At 45.6% G+C, this 19,140-nt stretch overlaps 1 protein-coding gene across 3 annotated transcripts; it reads right to left on the reverse strand.

Annotated features, from left to right (window-relative positions):
- Nucleotides 1–1,513: 1,513 nt before the first annotated feature.
- Nucleotides 1,514–8,372, reverse strand: LOC114602208 (arylamine N-acetyltransferase, pineal gland isozyme NAT-3-like). Of its 3 annotated transcripts, XM_028740134.2 has the most exons (3): nt 8,112–8,372; nt 3,775–4,045; nt 1,514–2,418 (listed from the first exon to the last, which is right to left on the reverse strand). In XM_028740134.2, the coding sequence occupies exon 3, from the start codon at nt 2,390–2,392 to the stop codon at nt 1,514–1,516; it is 879 nt and encodes a 292-aa protein (XP_028595967.2). In that variant the 5' UTR covers nt 2,393–2,418; nt 3,775–4,045; nt 8,112–8,372. The 3 variants fall into 3 exon arrangements, with proteins under 3 accessions (XP_028595967.2, XP_028595968.2, XP_028595966.2); XM_028740135.2 differs by lacking the exon at nt 3,775–4,045 and having other exon boundaries at nt 1,514–2,413; XM_028740133.2 differs by lacking the exon at nt 3,775–4,045 and having other exon boundaries at nt 8,112–8,371.
- Between the last annotated feature and the right edge of the window lie 10,768 nt (nt 8,373–19,140).

Here is a 19,140-nt window from a genome sequence, read left to right on the forward strand (position 1 = left end):
GAACTTTGGTTCTTAACTTTTTAAAAGAGGTGTCCTAACCCGACAAAACAGCTTGCTTGATATGAGAAACAGCTGGACACGTAATATGGGGCATTGGACCACTGAAATCAGTAGCTTGTATCCAGCATTGCAGAGTCGCTCCCTCATGATATAGTGATGGTGAAAAACTTGGATGGCTCAAAAAGAGGATGAGACAAATTCATGGAGGATAAGGCTATCAATATCTACTAGCCGGGATGGCTATGCTGTGTCTCCATGCTCAGTGACAGTAACACTTCTGAATTAGTTACTGAAGCTGCAGGAGGGTAGAGCTGCTATTGTACCTTTGTTCTGCTTGTAGGCTTCTCATGGGCATCTGGTTGGCCACTGAGAACAATGATGCTGGATTAGATTTGGCCAGGTACCACAGGGATCTTTATGCTTCTTAAGTTCTAGTGAGAGTATCCTTATTGAAATTAATGGACCTAAATGGAGGAGACTCTTGAGAGTCCCATGGACTGCAAGAAGATCAAACCTATCCATTCTTAAGGAAATCAGCCCTGAATGCTCACTGGAAGGACAGATCCTGAAGCTGAGGCTCCAATACTTTGGCCACCTCATGAGAAGAGAAGACTCCCTGGAAAAGACCCTGATGCTGGGAGAAGGGGACGACAGAGGACGAGATGGTTGGACAGTGTTCTCAAAGCTACGAACATGAATTTGACCAAACTGCAGGAGGTAGTGGAAGACAGGAGTGCCTGGCGTGCTCTGGTCCATGGGGTCACGAAGAGTCGGACATGACTAAATGACTAAACAACAACAAATTAATTTCAATGGGTTGTTGCTGACTAAATCCTTCTCAGAGTAGACCTATTAAAATTAACGTCTCTAAGGCAGTCAGTGGGTCTACTCCAAGTAGAATTAATGTTGGCTGCAACCCATATAGCTGAGTGGTTCCAGTTGAGCCATGGCAGGTTCCCATCTCCCTTTTTGACTTCTCTCAAAGCCCTCCCACCAGAATAAAAAGTTTTAGAAATGTGGTATAAACAAGATGCCTTTGTCTATTTTTTCTCCCTAAGATGAAGACTGCCCTGATTAACAGCTGGGTTTTAGATTGTTAAATGTGGTGAATCAATAATTGAATGTTCCTGCTTCCTAACATCTGCATTCCTAACATCAAATGTTTGCTATCTCTCCCCCCGCCCCCATTTTAGGATTTAGGATTTTTTCTCATGGGGCAACACAGCAACCTTTACATTTTGTTGATGTTATCTTCTTTATTTTCAGCATGAGTTGGTGATAAAAATTACTGTTGATTTCACACTCCATCATAGCAAGGAATGGTAAAATATTAATCGAGAAAAAACATTATTACATTCATCATCATCATGTCTAGTTGAGATTCCTGCATTGAAGGGAGTTGTACTAGATGACCCTCAGGGTCCCTTCCAACTCTACAATTCTATGATTCTGTGATTCAAGCATCATCCTCCCAATTTGCTTTGAGTGTTTGTAGCTCTGGTAGCTCTTCAAATCAAAACATGGATATCAAGCTGGTGTTAATGGGGACAAGCTTCTTATCTAATCTTATGTTGAATCGCTCCTTCAGAGTTTTCTCCACTTCCTCATCAGTAAGGGTGGTGCTTTTCACCAGATCCACGTGGCCCTTGTAATTATATGTGGTTTCCGTCAACGTCCACCCAATCAAAACCTGAAAGCCGCTGGTGGTCTGCAGGCTACAGATAGACTTCTTCACAAACAGGGAATCTGGAGCAGTTTGAAGATGCAGGTTCATAGGCCGAAACTCTTCTATCGTCCGTGGCTGAAGGGTAAATGAGAAAACTTTCTTGCAGGTCATGTTTTCTGGGGTAACAGAGGAGGGGAATCTGTTGTCGGTACCTACTGTGCACTGCTTGCGCTTCATTTTGTCAAAATACCACACTCCATTGTCTTCAGTGAAGCGGAAGATGCCCGGTGTCTGAGGCTGATCTTTCCCAGACACCAGTTCCATTGGCTGCCACATTTGGTAGGCTATCCCAAAGCCGCCGTCCACAATGTAGGCCTTGCCATCAATCACCACTTTCAGCAGGAGGTGATTCATGTCTTTCTCATAGGTGTCTTGAGGAGGGCTGTAAACGTAGGCTCCTAAAAGGCTGGTATCGTAGCCCATTGTCTGAAAGACCCAGAATAAGAGGTGGTTGTTCTCCATGCACCAGCCACCACGATTCCGCTTCACAATTTTGTCGTAGACTGATTCTAAGTCTATCTGAATGGTTTCGCCGCAATGCATGCTGAGGTTTTCAAACGGCACCGATCGGATGTGATGTTGAAAGACCGCTGTTAACGTTTCTAAGTCCAGGCATTCCAGGGGGCCTTTGTAGGAAATTCTTGCAAAATACTCCTCGATATTCATGTTGATGAGTTTTTCCTCCTACTGTCCTGGAGATGATGGGGAGAGAGAGAGAGAGAGGTGAATAATTAGATTATTCTACCTCCTTGCATGATCTCTGTTCTATTTTACAGTTGTTGGGAATGATGATACTTTCAAGTGTACAAAGTGTTGGTATGTTTTATATAGCTATTCTTCTAACTCTATAAGGCATGGTTGGGGAACCTGTGGCCCTCCAGATATTGTTGGACTACAGATCCCATCCCCTCTGGTCAATGGCCATGCTGGCTGGCACAAGTGGGAGTGGAGTCCCAACAACATGTAAAGTATGTTCAAGTGTTTGCCTGAACACATGAAAGCTGCATCAGGCACAGAATGACACACACAAGTCCTGTTCCCAACATCCCCATGCACATCACCCCACATACTGAGTCCCTGGTCTTCCCTGTGTTGGACCAGAAACAAAGGTAGCTGCCATATACTGCCATATACTATTGGTCCATCTAGCTCCATAAATTGTCCACTCTGACTGGCAGTGGCTCTCCATCCTTATACATTCCATCTCTACCTGGCACCTTCTGTGTGCAAAACAGATGCTCTGTCACTGAGCTATGGCCTTTCCACACTCCACTTGAACACAAGCAGAACTCTCTGCAATTGAGGACTCTGATAAAGCAAGAACTTGCATTGCATGGGGAGTTTGCATAATCGTGTTCAAGCAAATGTGAGTGGAAGTCCCCTGCTGATCTTCCTCAGTGAACACAGGGATGTTTGGGGGTTGGAGGGGAAACACAGGGATGTTTGGGGGTTGGAGGGGAGGTGCAATGCGAACCGCTTATCCCCATTCACACTTTGAGTTTTTCCCTTTAGACTAGTAGTGGGAAACAGGATTCAGCCAGTGGGCTAGATCCTTAACCTCCTCCATGTCCTGTGGACCAGCTTTGAAAGATAGGACCTCCCACCTGTCAACTACATAAAGACACAATGACTTCAGGGGACCCATTTTCCTTTGCTGCCCATGGTTTGAAATCCATAGTGCCTGTGGATGCTGCTTTTAAGCCCAGTCGTGTGCCTATCTGCACCTCATCTCATGTCATATGATGTCCGGTGCATGACAGGCAGGTCTAACTTGACCCTTGGGCTCGGCTCAAGGTCTCCCACCATTCCTCTAGAGGACCACAGATTCCTCATCCCTCTTGTAAGGTCAGTATTATTATACCCCATATTATGGAAGGGAGGACTAAAGGGGGGCTTGTCTTCATATTGCCAAATGATCTCATGGGAGAGATAATGTTTAAAGCAGGGACTCCCTGAGTCATATGGAGCTCAGTCTCCTAACCACTTTGCTAAACCCGTTATTAAGAGAACAAGGGTTGATTCACAAAGCAATTGTGGTCCCCAGCTACCTGTAATCAGGTGAACACGACTGTTCAGGCTTATTTACAAACAGCCCCCTGTCAATTGTCAAGCTGTGGTGTTAAATATCAGAAAGCTTTAAGGGCAACTTTCCCCGTTCCTTTGAGTGTACTTCCGGAATGCAGGCATAAATAAAAAGCACTGGTTCATAACTAATTTAACTCGCGTAGAACTTTGGCACAACAGTATTGTTGTTTCTTTTCTCCATCCACTGCAAGGTTCTTGGGTCACACACTCTCTGCCAATCGACACCCCCCTCTCCTGAAAGAAGCATATTGAGCTGTGATTACTTGTATGGAAAGAGTAGTGTTGAAATGTCAGTCTGTTTTGCTTTCTGTTATTTAAGCTTAGGATTTTTTAATTTTTAAAAAATCCAAGCTTATTTGCAAACTGAAAGCAACCTATTCCTTGGTAATCATCACCAGGAAAGAGTGAATCTCTCAATTTCCAGTTTCTCATTGTCCCAATCTTAAATTCAGCTCCATATTCCTGCATGTCTCTAGGTTGTTCTTGTTTTAAAGTGCCCATGAAAATTTGTCAGCATTTCAATGGGTACACTTTTCTGTATTCTATTTTCCTAACAGACATGCTTTTACAAACCAACCCTCCTAATTTAATTCATTTTTATCAGTCATTGCTGATCTAGTATATGTGTATTTGAACACATTAAAGGTAAAGGGACCGCTGACCATTAGGTCCAGTCATGACTGACTCTGGGGTGGCGGCACTCATCTTGCTTTATTGGCCGAGGGAGCCGGCGTTTGTCCGCAGACAGCTCCCAGGTCATGTGGCCAGCATGACTAAGCTGCTTCTGGTGAACCAGAGCAGCACACGGAAACACCGTTTACCTTCCTGCTGGAGCGGTACCTATTTATCTACTTGCACTTTGTGCTTTCGAACTGCTAGGTTGGCAGGAGCTGGGACCGAACAATGGGAGCTCACCCTGTTGCAGGGATTCGAACCACCGACCTTCTGATCGGCAAGTCCTAGGCTCTGTGGTTTAACCCACAGTGCCACCCGCGTCCCATTGTGTCCAAAGACAGCAGCAGATGGAGGGGTCAGTCCGCAGTTTTCTCCCAGATCGTTCTGATTTTGTAGATTGTTCCTGTTATTATCATGTGTGTTTTTGTACTGATTGATTATTATCATAAGGTAAAGGTACCCCTGCCCGTATGGGCCAGTCTTGACCGACTCTAGGGTTGTGTGCTCATCTCGCTCAAGAGGCCGGGAGCTGGCGCCATCCGAAGACACTTCCGGGTCACGTGGCCAGCATGACGAAGCTGCAACTGGCGAGCCAGCACCAGTGCCGCACACAGAAACACCGTTTACCTTCCCGCTATAAAGCAGTACCTATTTATCTACTTGCACTTAGGGGTGCTTTCGAACTGCTAGGTGGGCAGGAGCTGGGACCGAACGGCGGGAGCTCACCCCGCCGCGGGGATTCGAACCGCCGACTTTACGATCAGCAAGTCCTAGGCACTGAGGTTTTACCCACAGCGCCACCCGCGTCCCAATGATTATTATCATAGTTTTCTTCATTTTAAGTGCTTTGAGCATGAAAAAGGCGGGATATGAAATAAAGAAGAAAGTATTTGGTTAGCGAACTGCAATGCAAAATTCAGAGCGCGTTTTGGGTTGTGTATTGTTTTGGAGAGGGTGAATTAGGTAGGTTTGCTTTCAGCTGAGAACTCAGTCAAATTTCTTACCACCGTAACACTCCCTTTCCTGCAATCCCATTGAGGTTTCTGATCTTCTGCCTTAGTAACTCTTGAGTCTGTAGAGCTGCCATTACTAATAAGTCATGGAAAACAGCTTGGTCCCTGTCTGTGGTGCCATCGGGGCAGGACTTGGGAAAGAAGTCCACGGTTCAGCAGAATGAGCAGGAGGACCTCACCCCTGCATTCAGACGTGGGTATTATTGTGTTAGTTTTCCTGTTTATAATGCTAGTTAAACTCTGAGACCATTTTGTTAAACTGTGGAACTCACTCTCACAGGAAGTTTGGCCAACAAACTTGATGGCTTTAAAAGATGATTAGACAAATTCATGGAGGGAAACGCCGTCAATGGCTAGTAGCCATGATGGGTATGCTCTGCCTTCACAGTTGGAGGCAGAAATCCTTCTGAATGCCAGTTGCTGGAAACCACAGGAGGGGAGGGTGCTCTTGTCCTTGGGTCCTGCTTGCGGGCTTCCTATAGGCACCAGCCTGGCCACTGGGAGAACAGGATGGTGGACTAGATGGGCCAATGGCCTGATCCAGGAGGCTCTTCTTGCATACTTAACACTAGCAATTCTATCCCAGGTTTCCTTTGATAGCTGTTGTGTTATGGAACTTTAGCTTTCTGATTGATCTGTTGCGCTAGCATTTTAAATAACAGGAATGACTGTATCCTGGGATACTAGACCAGATTTCATCACATGAAATTACAGCACAAATCTCCTGCAATTTCCCAGCTCTCGCAAGCAGTTTCCCCCACACCCTGGAAGTGAATAACATGGAAATGAGCACTCAACTTGCACTAGATTCCAGTACTTTTTGAGAAGTGGCTTTGCCATGTGGAGTATCACATAAAACGTGGAAATTATCCAATAAGGGAATGTCAGGGGGAAATGGAATAATTTGCCTGAACCCATTTTGAAGTAAGTGATTGAATACACTTTGCCTTCTAAAAGGTCTCCAAAACCAGGAAAGTTTCTCTAAATGGACTATACTGACCAGATGTTTGGAAGCTGTGGCTGGATGGTTACGTGGGAGCCGGTTGAAGTTAAATCCTTCGAAAACAAAAGTCCTCTGGCTGGGTCGGGACAACATGGGGTTGGGGGGCCAACTCCCATCTCTTGGGGGGGGGACGCAGTTAGCACCAGCACCTTCTGTCAGGAGTCTGGGCGTAACCTTCGACACCTCCCTCTCTATGGAGGCACAGGTTGCAGCTACAGCAAAGGCGGCATTTTCCCACCTCCACCGTGCTAAGCAGTTGGTCCCTTACCTTTCCCGTCCTGATCTTGCCCCTGTGATCCATGCGACAGTCACCTCCAGATTCGATTATTGTAATTTGCTCTACGCGGGGCTGCCCGGGAAGTTGACCCAGAAACTCCAGCGGGTGCAGAATGCTGTGGCGAGGCTCCTTATGGGGTCCTCGCCACGGAATCATTCATCCAGTGCTATACCAGCTGCACTGACTCCTGGTGGAGTACAGGATCAGGTTTAAGGTGCTGGCTTTAACCTTTAAAGCCCTATATGGCCTAGGACCCTCATACCTACGGGACCGCCTCTCCTGGTATGCCCCGCAGAGGAGCTTACGGTCAGCAAACAATGACACCTTGGAGGTCCTGGGCCTCAAGGAGGTTAGGCTGGCCTCGACCAGGGCCAGGGCCTTTTTGGCCCTGGCCCCAACCTGGTGAAACGCTTTATCGCAAGAGACCAGGGCCCTGCAGGACTTGACATCTTTCTGCAAAGCCTGAAAGATGGAGCTGTTCCGCCAGGCCTTTGGTCAGGGCCCAGTCTGACCCCCCCCCCTTTTTTTACAAGACCCTGCATGTAAGTCGCCTCTCTAACTCTTCTCACCAGCTCATATGAGACCAACACAAATAGCTGGGCCTGGTGAGCACTTAATGTTCCCAACCCCTATAGTTATAATTCGTGGGTTGCCATCTGATTTTATTCTGAGTTTAAATCTGATTTTAAGCTGTATTTTAATTGATTGTCTGTTTTTGTGTTCTAATGTATTATATACTTTGATGTTAGCCACCCTGAGCCCGGTCTTGTATCCCAGAGAGGGTGGGATACAAATAAAATATATTATTATTGCTATTATTATTATTATACACTCTTTTTAAAGAGTCTGAAGAAATCCAGTTCCTAGCAGCTTCATTATAACTCAGTTGGCATGCACAATTGTTGACTCATATTGTTCCCGTCCTGTTGGTGTCTTAACAAAACAGCTGAGTCATCCCTTCAAACCCCTTTTTGGTTTAGACTTACCATATTTAAGAGACACGATTCTAAATCAATCTTGAACCATTTCATCTCGCCCTTATGCAACAGGCAGCCATTTTTCCTGTGTCTGTGCAAGTGTATATGTGTGTGTTTAGAAAGAGTTTTTAAGAATGTTTTTTAACTGCTGATCCTGTCTCTCGTAATTGCTTTTATGGAATTGCAATTTTAAAAAATGGTGTCAGCTACCCTGTGTGATGCATTTACATGAAAAATGCTCTCTGATTAAAAAAAAATTAAATGCACACACACACAGAGAGAGGGGGGGGAGAAACTCCCTCACCAGCAAAACTGTATTCAGTAAGAGATTCTAGTGTTTGCTAAAGTGCCTTACCTTCTAGAGTGCCTTTCACTTGCACAGGGAATACAGGAGGATCAAGTTTCTCAGTCTCCTTGAATGATTTGCTAAAAAGTGGGAGGATCACGCAAGCCCCTCTGGCTCCTGTTTCACCAAAGCCAAAAGTTTCAGAAGTCAAATCTGTCCTAGAAATCCATACCAGCGTCCCTTTATTTCTCTCTTCTGAGTCAAAGAGGGCAAAAGCCGAAGAGAGAGTGGAGCTTTGCAGTTTCTAACTGCGTAAGCTGTTTTCTTATCTTCCCCGTTTCCACTGCCAAGAAAACATGTCCTACCCTAGTAAAACCAGATGGAGTTGTTTTGATACACAGGAGTGGGTTAGTCTGACTGCTGCAGTCATTTTTGTTTTGTACACCACCACCCAAACTGTTATGGGGGGCATGTTCACTGAATGACATTGGACCAGGTCACAGAATCATTGAGTAGGGAGCAGTGGCGTAGCGTGGGTTGTCAGCACCCGGGGCAAGGCAAGTAATTTGCGCCCCCTAACCGCACCGCACCGCACGCCTGGCACCCCCCCCTCCACAGTGGGGGGCGACCCGGCGGCTCGGATCGGATTCGCACAGCCAGCACTGCAGTGAGAGTGAGTGAGCCAGGTAGGGGCAGAGAGCTGCGAGTGTGAGCGCCCCCCCCCCCAGATATTGCGCCCGGTGCGGCCGGCCCCCCCTGCACCCCCCACGCTACGCCACTGGTAGGGAGGGACTTCCAATGTCATGTAATCTAGGGTTGCCATATTTCAAAAAGTGAAAATCCATACACAAAAGTTGTTGGGCATAAACGACACTGCCAACATAGGTTGTCATACATCCGGATTTTCATACATTTTGCCAATTTCCACCCAGACACTGCTTGTGACTACAGTATTCCGGGTATGTCCAGCAAATTCCGGACATATGGCATCTAGCCTAACCTCCTGGCAATGCAGGAAACCCATTACTACAGCACACCTGACAGCTGACCATTCAAGCTCTGTGTAGAAATCTCTTATCAGCGGGGAGGTCCCTACCTCTGAGCTTTGCCTACCTAACAGGATTGGGGTGATAATAAAATCAGGCTGGGGTGAAACACATGTGCCACCTTGAGCTTCTTTGAGGAGTAGAGTAAAAAATGTAATGAGTAACAGCAGTAAATTGTAAAACCCTTCACACAGAATGCTCCATGGCTCCTGATGGAAGAAGTGCTGTCTCCCCATAGCTTCTGATGGGGGAAGTACCATTCGCTCATGGCTCTCATTGAAGGAGGTATCATCTGGCCATGGCAGACCCTCCAAGTGCCCCTATTTTCCAGGGACTGCCCCAGTTTCTGATTTGATCCCAGAATGTCCCCCTTTTCTTTAGAATGTTCCTATTTTCATCAGAGAAATGTTGGAGGGTATGCCATGGCTGTTGATGGAGGAATTACCTTATTTTCCCATCTATAAGATATACCCATGTATAAGAAGACCCCCTATTTTTTGAGCCCAAAAATAAGAAATAAATATTTTAAACATCAAACACTGAGGCAAGCTGTGTAATGGTGGCTGCTTCTTTCAGCCCACCCTGGGTGCCATCACTGAGCTCCTTGCAGGGGAGGGGAGGAGCACACCGCGGGGCCTCCAGAGTCTGCCTGCCCTCTCCCACTCAGCCGCCCTACAGCTGGGGGAGAGGCAACATAGTGCCTGCGCATGCCCAAGGGGCAGTGTGCAGTTTGCTCCCCTGGATGTTTGAGAGTGGAGCAGAAAAAGTCAATTTAAATTCTGCCGTCAGGGATACGCTCTCCCTCACGCTCAGCTGCCTGGCTCCACGCCAGCTCCGCCGCCACTCCAGTTGGCCAAGGGGATCGAAGTCATCTCACCCCTCTGCGCCTTGCCCAGCAGAGAAACTGCACATCTTGCACCCCTCCTGGGCAACTGCACTGCCCACCCACGACAAATGAGCCTCCCCCGATCTCCTGCCCCCTTCCCCCTTCATTTTGACAGATTGGAGGAGGTAGAGAACCCTATGTTTCAGTAGAGTGCACTGTGCCTAGGGTTGCCACCATTCCCTAGAAAAACGTGAGGGGTGGGAAGAAGGGGTTTGCACCTTGCCCGGCAGAGAAACCGCGCCCCTTGCGCCCCTCCTGGGCAACAGCCGCCCTCCCGTGACTCCCAAGCCTCCCCAAAATGAAGGGGGAAGGAGATCGGGGGAGGCTTGGGAGTCACAGGTGGGCGGCCCATGTTCCTTCTTTTCTTCTTCTTTTGAACCAATTCCAACTGAAGTGTATTTTTGGTCCACACTCTGCCATCCCCCCCTCCACCTCTCCACAATACCACTGTGTCCATTTGGGAGGGATTTCTCACTGTTTAATACAAACTTTTCATTTTCTGTGTTGAAAGTGATTTCTGATCACCAGCACCACCTATTGATGTGAGATGGTCATTTAAGTTCTCCTCTCAAATGAGAAAATTGTACGAACAATGGAAGAAATGAGGTGGTCATATGTGGGGCAGTCAACAAAGACCTTTTTATCAATGCATTTTATACGTTTATTTCAAATACTTTTAACCTGCTCTTCATTAGTTCAGACAGTATGTGGGGTGGGTGGAATGCAGAACACAAAATGAGAACAACCCAACCAAATCAGAAAATGAGTGTGGTGGTCCTCCAGAGTGCTTCTCCACAAGTGACAGAGGTGACACAGCTGTTGGTACAGCTACAGTGCCACCAGCATGTGGCATAGTGGTGGTGAGTGTCCCACTGGTGGTGGCCTGCGCCCTGGCCAACTCTCCTGGCAGATGATTTCGACTGTGGAAAGAAAGGATGAGATTACCCCTCCTCCATGCCTGAGTTCTTCAATGTGGTTCTCCCAGCCCCCACTCATACTGCTCCTATGTTGTGAAATGTGATTTTTTCTGGGGGATAGACCTGTTGGATTGGGGTATTGCCTGTTTGTGGGTGATGGGATACACACACACACACACACACACACACACACACACACACACCTGTGGTCAGTGGTATTTTTCTAGAAAAAGATGTGTCAGATATCACCACAAACTCTTCCCTTGTTATCTTACGACTTCCATTATCCCTCACCTTTGGCCATGCCTGCAGCAGGTTGGATTTGATGACCCTTTGGGTCCCTTCCATCACTTCAATCCTCTGATCTGATTCTATGCTGGAGCTTTTGGGAGTTGTAGTTCAGCAACAACAGATTTCCTATACCTGCTTTACTAGGGAAATACTGCTTGCGGTTCAACAGCTTACCACACGGGGCAGCATTACTTCTCTGAATTTTGCAGCTCTGAATTCTCTAGCCATTGAATATGCACATAGAAGTGTATACACTAGACTAGGGCAGGGGCTCCAGCTGTTGTTGGACTACAACTCCCATCATCCCTAACTAGCAGATAAAGGTAAAAGACCCCTGGACAGGTAAGTCCATTCAAAGGGACTATGGGGTGCGGCACTCATCTTGCTTTTCAGGCTGAGGGAGCCTTACCTAGCTAGCAGGACCAGTGGTCAGGGATGATGTGAATTGTAGCCCCCAAAACCACTGGAGAACCAAGTTTGGGAAACCCTGCACTAGGATAAAAGTGCAGATAGATGGATAGATGAAAATAACATACCAAAATGCATTATATTTGGTGAAATACAAAAATTACTTTCAAATACATATTTCAGGAGAAATTTGCACTAATTTTCATGAGGATTCTTTTACAAAAGAAGTTTGCAAAATGATGTGGAAATGGGGAGAACTGAATTTAACTTTGAGAAAGTGAGAAACAGAAAGATACAGAAACAGACATTTGCCCAGTTTTAACGCCTCTGCAATCCCATAGATCTGATGTTTGGAACAATTTGCACCTCTGGATGTTGCTGAATTACAGCTGCCGTCATCTCTGACAACTGGCTATGCCCACTGGTGCAGATGGGAGTTGTAGTTCAGTGAAATCTGGAGAACCAAACCTTTCTCATACCTTGTCGTGAAATAAATAACAATACCTAATAAAACACCATAAAACAAATTATATATATATATATATATATATATTTGCTTTCGTAGATTTTCACGGGTACAGGAATGCAGGTTTTGGTGTCCTCGGGTATCTTCCCGTGTAAAAGTTGGGGTGTCTAGGCGACGTTTCGACGAGGTCTCACTCGTCATCTTCAGGCTGGTGCTTTCGGCTTCTTGTTACTGGAACAGAGCAGGATCTCAGTGTTTGAGTTCCTATAAATACTGTAGAGGAGGTATGGTGTATAGCCTCCAATGTTCTGGGCAGAGAGGAAGTTCCCAGGCTAGTGTGCCTTTTCTTCTTTTGTTCCTTAATTGCTTGAGGGATATCTTGAGTGATTTCTTGAGTGATATCCTGAGTACCACTTAGGTGGGTCATTAGGTGTGGATTAGTTGCTAAAGCCTTTGTGTCTTGACCTCTTGAACTTTGTGAAGAGTTTTTCTGAGAAGATGGGTGTACTACATTTAGTTGTGCTCTGGCTTGGCTTCGTGTATAGGGGCGAGCTGTGGTTTTGTGGCCTGTGCCAGCCAGATCTGTGTAGGGATTGCAGGGGGGTGCAGCATCCGGAGGTGCCACCATGGTTTGGCTACTGGATGGTGTCTGTAATTTATCTGTGGAGAGGGTCTGGGTTTGGGTCTGGTGTGGTTGATTGGTGATGGCGTTCTGTGTGCCTCTGGATCTGGTGTCAGTTTTTGTGGGGAGGGCTAATTTCCAGATGTCTGGCAAGCGGGATGTGTCGTCACGCTTGTTCATGTTGTGAGGGTGTTTCTCTATCTCGATGGCTTCCATGATTATTCTCTTGTGGTGATGTTCCATGTTAGAGAGCAATTTGGAATCTGCAAAATTAATTTCGTGTCCTGTTTCTTTCATGTGTTGGAAGAGAGAGGAAGTTTTTTCTTCTTTTTTGACGGCATTCTTGTGTTCTGCGATACGTGCATTTATTCGTCTGTTTGTTTGTCCAATGTACGTGGCTGGGCAGACTTTGCAGGGTATTTCATAGACCCCTTGGTTTTCCAACTGGATTTTATCCTTGGGGTTTCTGAGGATATTGGCTATTTTTTGGTTGGCGCAAAAGGCTGTTTTGATATTGTGTTTATGGAGGATTTTGCTAATTTTATCTGTAGTGCCCTTGATATAAGGAAGGAGGGCCATGCCATTGTTTTCTTCTGTGTCTTGGTTTTTGGGGGGTGTTTCTTTTTGGATTAGCTTCGTAACCCTGTTTTGCTGGTATCCATTGGCAATTAACACATTTGAGAGATTCTGTAACTCAGTTGTCAAGTGGTCTTTGTCAGCCAGGCGTTTGGTTCTGGAGATGAGAGTCTTGGCTACGGAGTTTATTTGTGCAGGGTGGTGGTGTGATTGTGCATGTAAGTAGCGGTTGGTGTGTGTTTTTTTCCGGTAGATAGTGTGTCCTAGGGAGCCATCAGGTTTTTTGTAGATTAGGACGTCAAGAAAGGGAAGTTGGTTGTTGGCTTCTATTTCCATAGTGAATTGTATTTTGGGGTGTAGGCTGTTGAGATGTGTGAGGAAGCTGTCCAGTTTTTCCTTCCCGTGTGGCCAAATTACAAAGGTGTCGTCAACATATCTGAGCCAAAGTTTGGGTTTGTGTTCTGACTTGTCTAAAGCATTGGTTTCAAAGCTCTGTTCCAGTAACAAGAAGCCGAAAGCACCAGCCTGAAGATGACGAGTGAGACCTCGTCGAAACGTCGCCTAGACACCCCAACTTTTACACGGGAAGATACCCGAGGACACCAAAACCTGCATTCCTGTACCCGTGAAAATCTACGAAAGCAAATATATATATATACACACACACACACACACACACACACACACACACACACACACACACACCACCCATCTTGCTGGGTTTCCCCAGCCACGCTTCTATTGAATAAATCCTTAGAAACCAATAATAACAATACTCAACAGTTTACAGTTATACCCAAATTAAAATAACTGCCAACCCCAACTAAACATTTAACCAACATCAACCTGACAAAAACAAAACAGAGGAACCAAATTTAGAACCATTTAAAACATTTTAAAACATTTTAGCCAGTTGCCCCAACCCAAGAGAGCATGCATGAGAAAGTAATGTGGGGGATTTCTAGATATGAATAACGAATCACCTGACTTCTTGCTTTGAAGATGTTGCGTCCTGATGGCACATGCTTTGGCAATCCTCTGACACATATTTGGTGCATATATCTTTCCGACACTGTAATATGTGCCTCCTATGTTATTTCCTTATTCTTTGATAACATTACAAGTAGCAACAGAGCTTATCAATGTGCAAATGATTCTGTAGTGCAACAGAGGGGCAGGGGGGTTGGAACAGATGGCCTTTGATCCCTTCTCAGTTTGATGCATCCATGATCCAAGGAGCCTTTGACTGAGTCTGATAAATACAAGGCCCATAAACAAACAGGGACTTGGGGAAGGCCAGCAAGCTCCGTGGTGGTAGAACGTATTTGTAGAGGAGCTACAAAACACTGGCACTCCTATTCCTGGATCTCTGGTAGTGGGTCGAGGAAAGACCTTCTCTGGAGATTTTGGCTAGACTTTATTCAGACAGGGTTGGCTGCGTTGGCCTCTGCCTTTAAGTAACTTCTGCCCTTCCAAGATGTTTTAGGAAACCAGGGCTGTGTAATCATTTCCCAAGAAGCCTGACTAATAGCCATTGATAGGCTTCTCCTCCGTGAATTTGTCCAGTTCTCTTTTAAAGCCATTCAAGTTAGTGACCATTACTGCCTCCTGTGGAAGCAAGTTCCACAGTTTAAATATGAGCTGCATTAAGAAGTCTTTTCTTTTATCTGTCCTAAATCTTCTGACATTCATCTTCTTTGGATGTCCACAAGTTCTATTGTTATGACAGTCGGAGGAAATCTTTTCTCGACACACTTTCTCCACCATTCAGGCAGGGGAAGATTCCCAAGACATAGGTTTTAAAATTACGGTAAGTCATGGTTTTGTGCCTCAGATCAGGTCTGTGCAAGGGGTGGGAGCACCTGGGTATACCTGCCCAGGCTTCGGTGGGCTAAGCTGGTTGGGGTCCCAGCCAGGGACTGGCTACTTCTTTGATTGAGTCTATAACTTGATTCTAACAAGACTTTTGCCCCATGCTTCAGACTAGCTTTCCACGAGCCTGCCTCAGACTCTGCAGTTTTGACTCTAGCTCAACAGCATTGAGATTTCTCTCGGATGCTACAAGTAAAACATTAATGACCACCAGATGTCACCATCATTTCATGTGTGCTGTTTAGGAAGCTGCTTGCCTTCAATTCTCCAGCAGAAACAGACCTTCTGCTCCAGTTATGGAAGACTTTGCTTGAACAGAACTTTATTCCACAAGTGCATACCTTTTAATGGAAGCATGAAAGCGGCCAGCCCCTTGATTTTCTTAAAAGGCTAGATCTTTGTGCTGGAGGGAAATACATACCAAACCTTTCAACATCAGGATCAAATGTTAGAATTCTACATAGTTAGATATTTGCATCAGCCAGTGGGAAATTGCATGAGATCACAGCAGCCATTTTGGCCACTGTCCCCTTTTTTCCAGGGCAGTTGACAGGTATGCCATAAAGCTCTGTCTGGCATATTGTATGCATTATCAACTCAACAAGAAGCTCATAGGGTGACTTTGGGCCAGTCACTGTCTCTCAGCCTAACCTATCTCATAAGGTTGCTGTGGGGATAAATTGTGTGGGCAGGAGAACTATGTATGCCACCTTGAGTCCCTTGGAGAGTTGGTGGGGCTTAAATATAATAAATAAATAGGTGAGTATCTGGCACACATCCCTTTTGGAGAAACAGCTGCCATACGACGCAGGAGGCCGGGTCCTGGAGAGTGACTCAGTGGGGTGTCCTGGCTGAAGGAGTCAATTATGAACTCTGTGCAGGCTTCCAGGGCTCATTAAAAATAAAGTTGGATTTACTAGAAGAGTTTGGATTTGATATCCCGCCTTTCACTCCCTTTAAGGAGTCTCAAAGCGGCTAACATTCTCCTTTCCCTTCCTCCCCCACAACAAACACTCTGTAAGGTGAGTGAGGCTGAGAGACTTCAAGGAAGCGTGACTGGCCCAAGGTCACCCAGCAGCTGCAAGTGGAGGAGTGGAGACGCGAACCCGGTTCCCCAGATTAGCAGACTACCGCTCTTAACCACTACACCACACTGGCTCTCTTAACTATTAACTCTTGTGAATTCATACATGAATTGAAGAACCAGCATAGCTGACAAAGAAGTCTAGTGTCATCTGGGTATAATATGTCGCCAAGTTAGAGGAATGATAGACCGGAGACAATAAAAAAAAGTGAGGTCCATGTAGAACAACTTTTAGTCAGCCTTTTTTGAGGTAAACAGCACAAGCAGAAGGTAGAATGTGTGTCTTTGTAGAACCTACTTGTCAATGAACATGCTGGAAAGATTTGTCACGTTACCTCACTGGAACCACCCTTAAGACAAATGACTGTGTGCGTCTATTGCTCTTTGTTCTCTGTGCAAAGTAATTTTATAGTTGTAGTTTTCTTTTATTGGCTCACTTGAGATTTACAGGCCACATTCTGAGCAGTTCACAAGGCGCTGCAGCAGCTTGCAAGATAACACGAAACTAATAAACTGCAATAAAAGCAATACATAATCCAACATAATTAATCTCAAGCAATATTATGTTAGGGACGCGGGTGGCGCTGTGGGTAAAAGCCTCAGCGCCTAGGGTTTGCCGATCGAAAGGTCGGCAGTTCGAATCCCCGCGGCGGGGTGCGCTCCCGTTGCTCGGTCCCAGCGCCTGCCAACCTAGCAGTTCGAAAGCACCCCCAAGTGCAAGTAGATAAATAGGGACCGCTTACTAGTGGGAAGGTAAACGGCGTTTCTGTGTGCAGCTCTGGCTCGCCAGAGCAGCGATGTCACGCTGGCCACGTGACCCGGAAGTGTCTCCGGACAGCGCTGGGCCCCGGCCTCTTGAGTGAGATGGGCGCACAACCCCAGAGTCTGTCAAGACTGGCCCGTACGGGCAGGGGTACCTTTACCTTTACCTTAATATTATGTTGCTCCTACTTTCTAGGAGGGCCAAATCATGGTGATTTCTTGAAGGCCACACACTTTCCATACATTTCACGCCAAATCATTTTTTGTTGCAAAGCAGATCTTTACCTTTCATAACTACTTAAGAACATAAGGCCCTTCTAGTCCAAAGGCCCTTGTGGTCTTTTGTTCTCACAGTGGCCAACATCCAGCTTCATTGGAGGTCCCTGTATTCTAGTGCATTGTTTCATATGCCTCTATCAAGTCCACCTCACCTTTTTTATATACACTAAAGTGCCCCACACTTGGCAGGCAGAAATCAACAGCATGTCAAGCCATGTTATGATTGAAACATACAAGAGGGATGATGGCTCAATAGCATTTTTGTTTTGTACACTACCACCAAAACTGTTACGGGGGGCATATTCACTGAGTGACATTGGACCAGGTCATAGAATCATTGATTAGGGAGGGACTTCCAGTGTCAACTTGGCTAGGGTTGGTCACGGTGAGAACAGGATGCTAGACTAGATAGACCAATGGCCTAATACAGCAGCCTCTTATATTCTTATGTTCCTACTATTTGGAATTCTCTGCCCATAAATATTAGGCAGCGGACTTTGCTGTATTGTGTCCCACAGTGTCCCTTGGAGAAGAAAATCAGCGGGTGGAATGGCAGGCAATTTTCATAGAAAGAACAGAGAACTCATATTGTTCAACAGCAACAATGAAAACATGCTTTAATGGGGACCAAGAAATCTTGTAAGCAAGCCTTGTAATTGTTGCTGTGAATGTTCTCTCCCAGCCTTCCCTGGGCCTTTGATCTGATCCAGGAGGATCTCCTCTTATGTTCTTATAGGATGTGCTTCCATTTCTATTCTATCCTTGTTGCTATTTCCAGCTTCTTATTTACACACTTCCCTCACCAGTCTTGCTACAGATAATGCCTGGGTGTATGCTAACATGAACTTGTCACATTCTCTTTGACTTTCCATTCTCAGTGATGCTATGGTTGCTCCTTGGCCAGTAGGAAGGACTGTCACTCAGTCACTCTACTTTGCAAGCAGAAGGTCCCAGATTCGATCCCTGGCATCTCCAGGTAGGAACAGGAGAGAACCCTGTCTGAAACCTAGAAGAGCTGCTGCCAGTCAGTGTAGACAGTCTTGAGCTACATGACCAAAGGGCCAACACTCAGTATAAAGCAGCTTCCTACATTTGTGAGAATATGTGTTCTGTGTTCAGTGTGGAGTATGCTGCTCTCCATACTTCTCCATTTGGCCCCTGGGACTTGGTCAGGTTCCCAGGATCTCAGCTTCTTGTCTTTCCAGTGTTAAGTTCAGTTTGCCACATTTATGCGTCAGTTTGCATTTTTTTTATTCAAAAAATTATTTTAATTTAAAAAGAAAGGGAAGGAAGGAGGAAGGAAGGAAGGAAGGAAGGAAGGAAGGAAGGAAGGAAGGAAGATAATAGATAGATGATAGATAGATAGATAGATAGATAGATAGATAGATAGATAGATAGATATAGATAGATAGATAGTGGACATGGAAAATATACAAGAAAAAAGTAGAATAAATATAGATTTTTACAATAGAAAAACCAGTGAAAGAGCACTAACATCTCATTATAAAGGGGAAAAAATAAGTGGGCAAAGTAAGTCATAAATGGGGGGAAACCCACATTGGCCAAGTGCTTGTTAAAGCTACTTCCAAATGATATCATACTTTTTGGGGCTTATATTGAGACGGGGCAATTATTAAGATACATAATAAAGGTCCACCAATTACGGCACAATCCTCAAGCTCTGAAGTTCCCCATAGCACTGGATGAGTAAGTCTTTCAATGACTGCTAGACACAGCCTTTTTGAGCCAATTATCAACTGTAAAATTTAAACCACCTTACCATCCCTGAGCTATAACAAGGCAAGCAGCCACCCAAATATAAAAGAGAAGTGTTTCTGATGTAACTGAAGAGTTTTTGGCTTTAGATACGGAAAGGAGACACGGGGCTG

This window comes from Podarcis muralis, chromosome 7 (assembly GCF_964188315.1).
Source record: "Podarcis muralis chromosome 7, rPodMur119.hap1.1, whole genome shotgun sequence".
In the NCBI taxonomy this organism is placed as follows: domain Eukaryota; kingdom Metazoa; phylum Chordata; class Lepidosauria; order Squamata; family Lacertidae; genus Podarcis; species Podarcis muralis.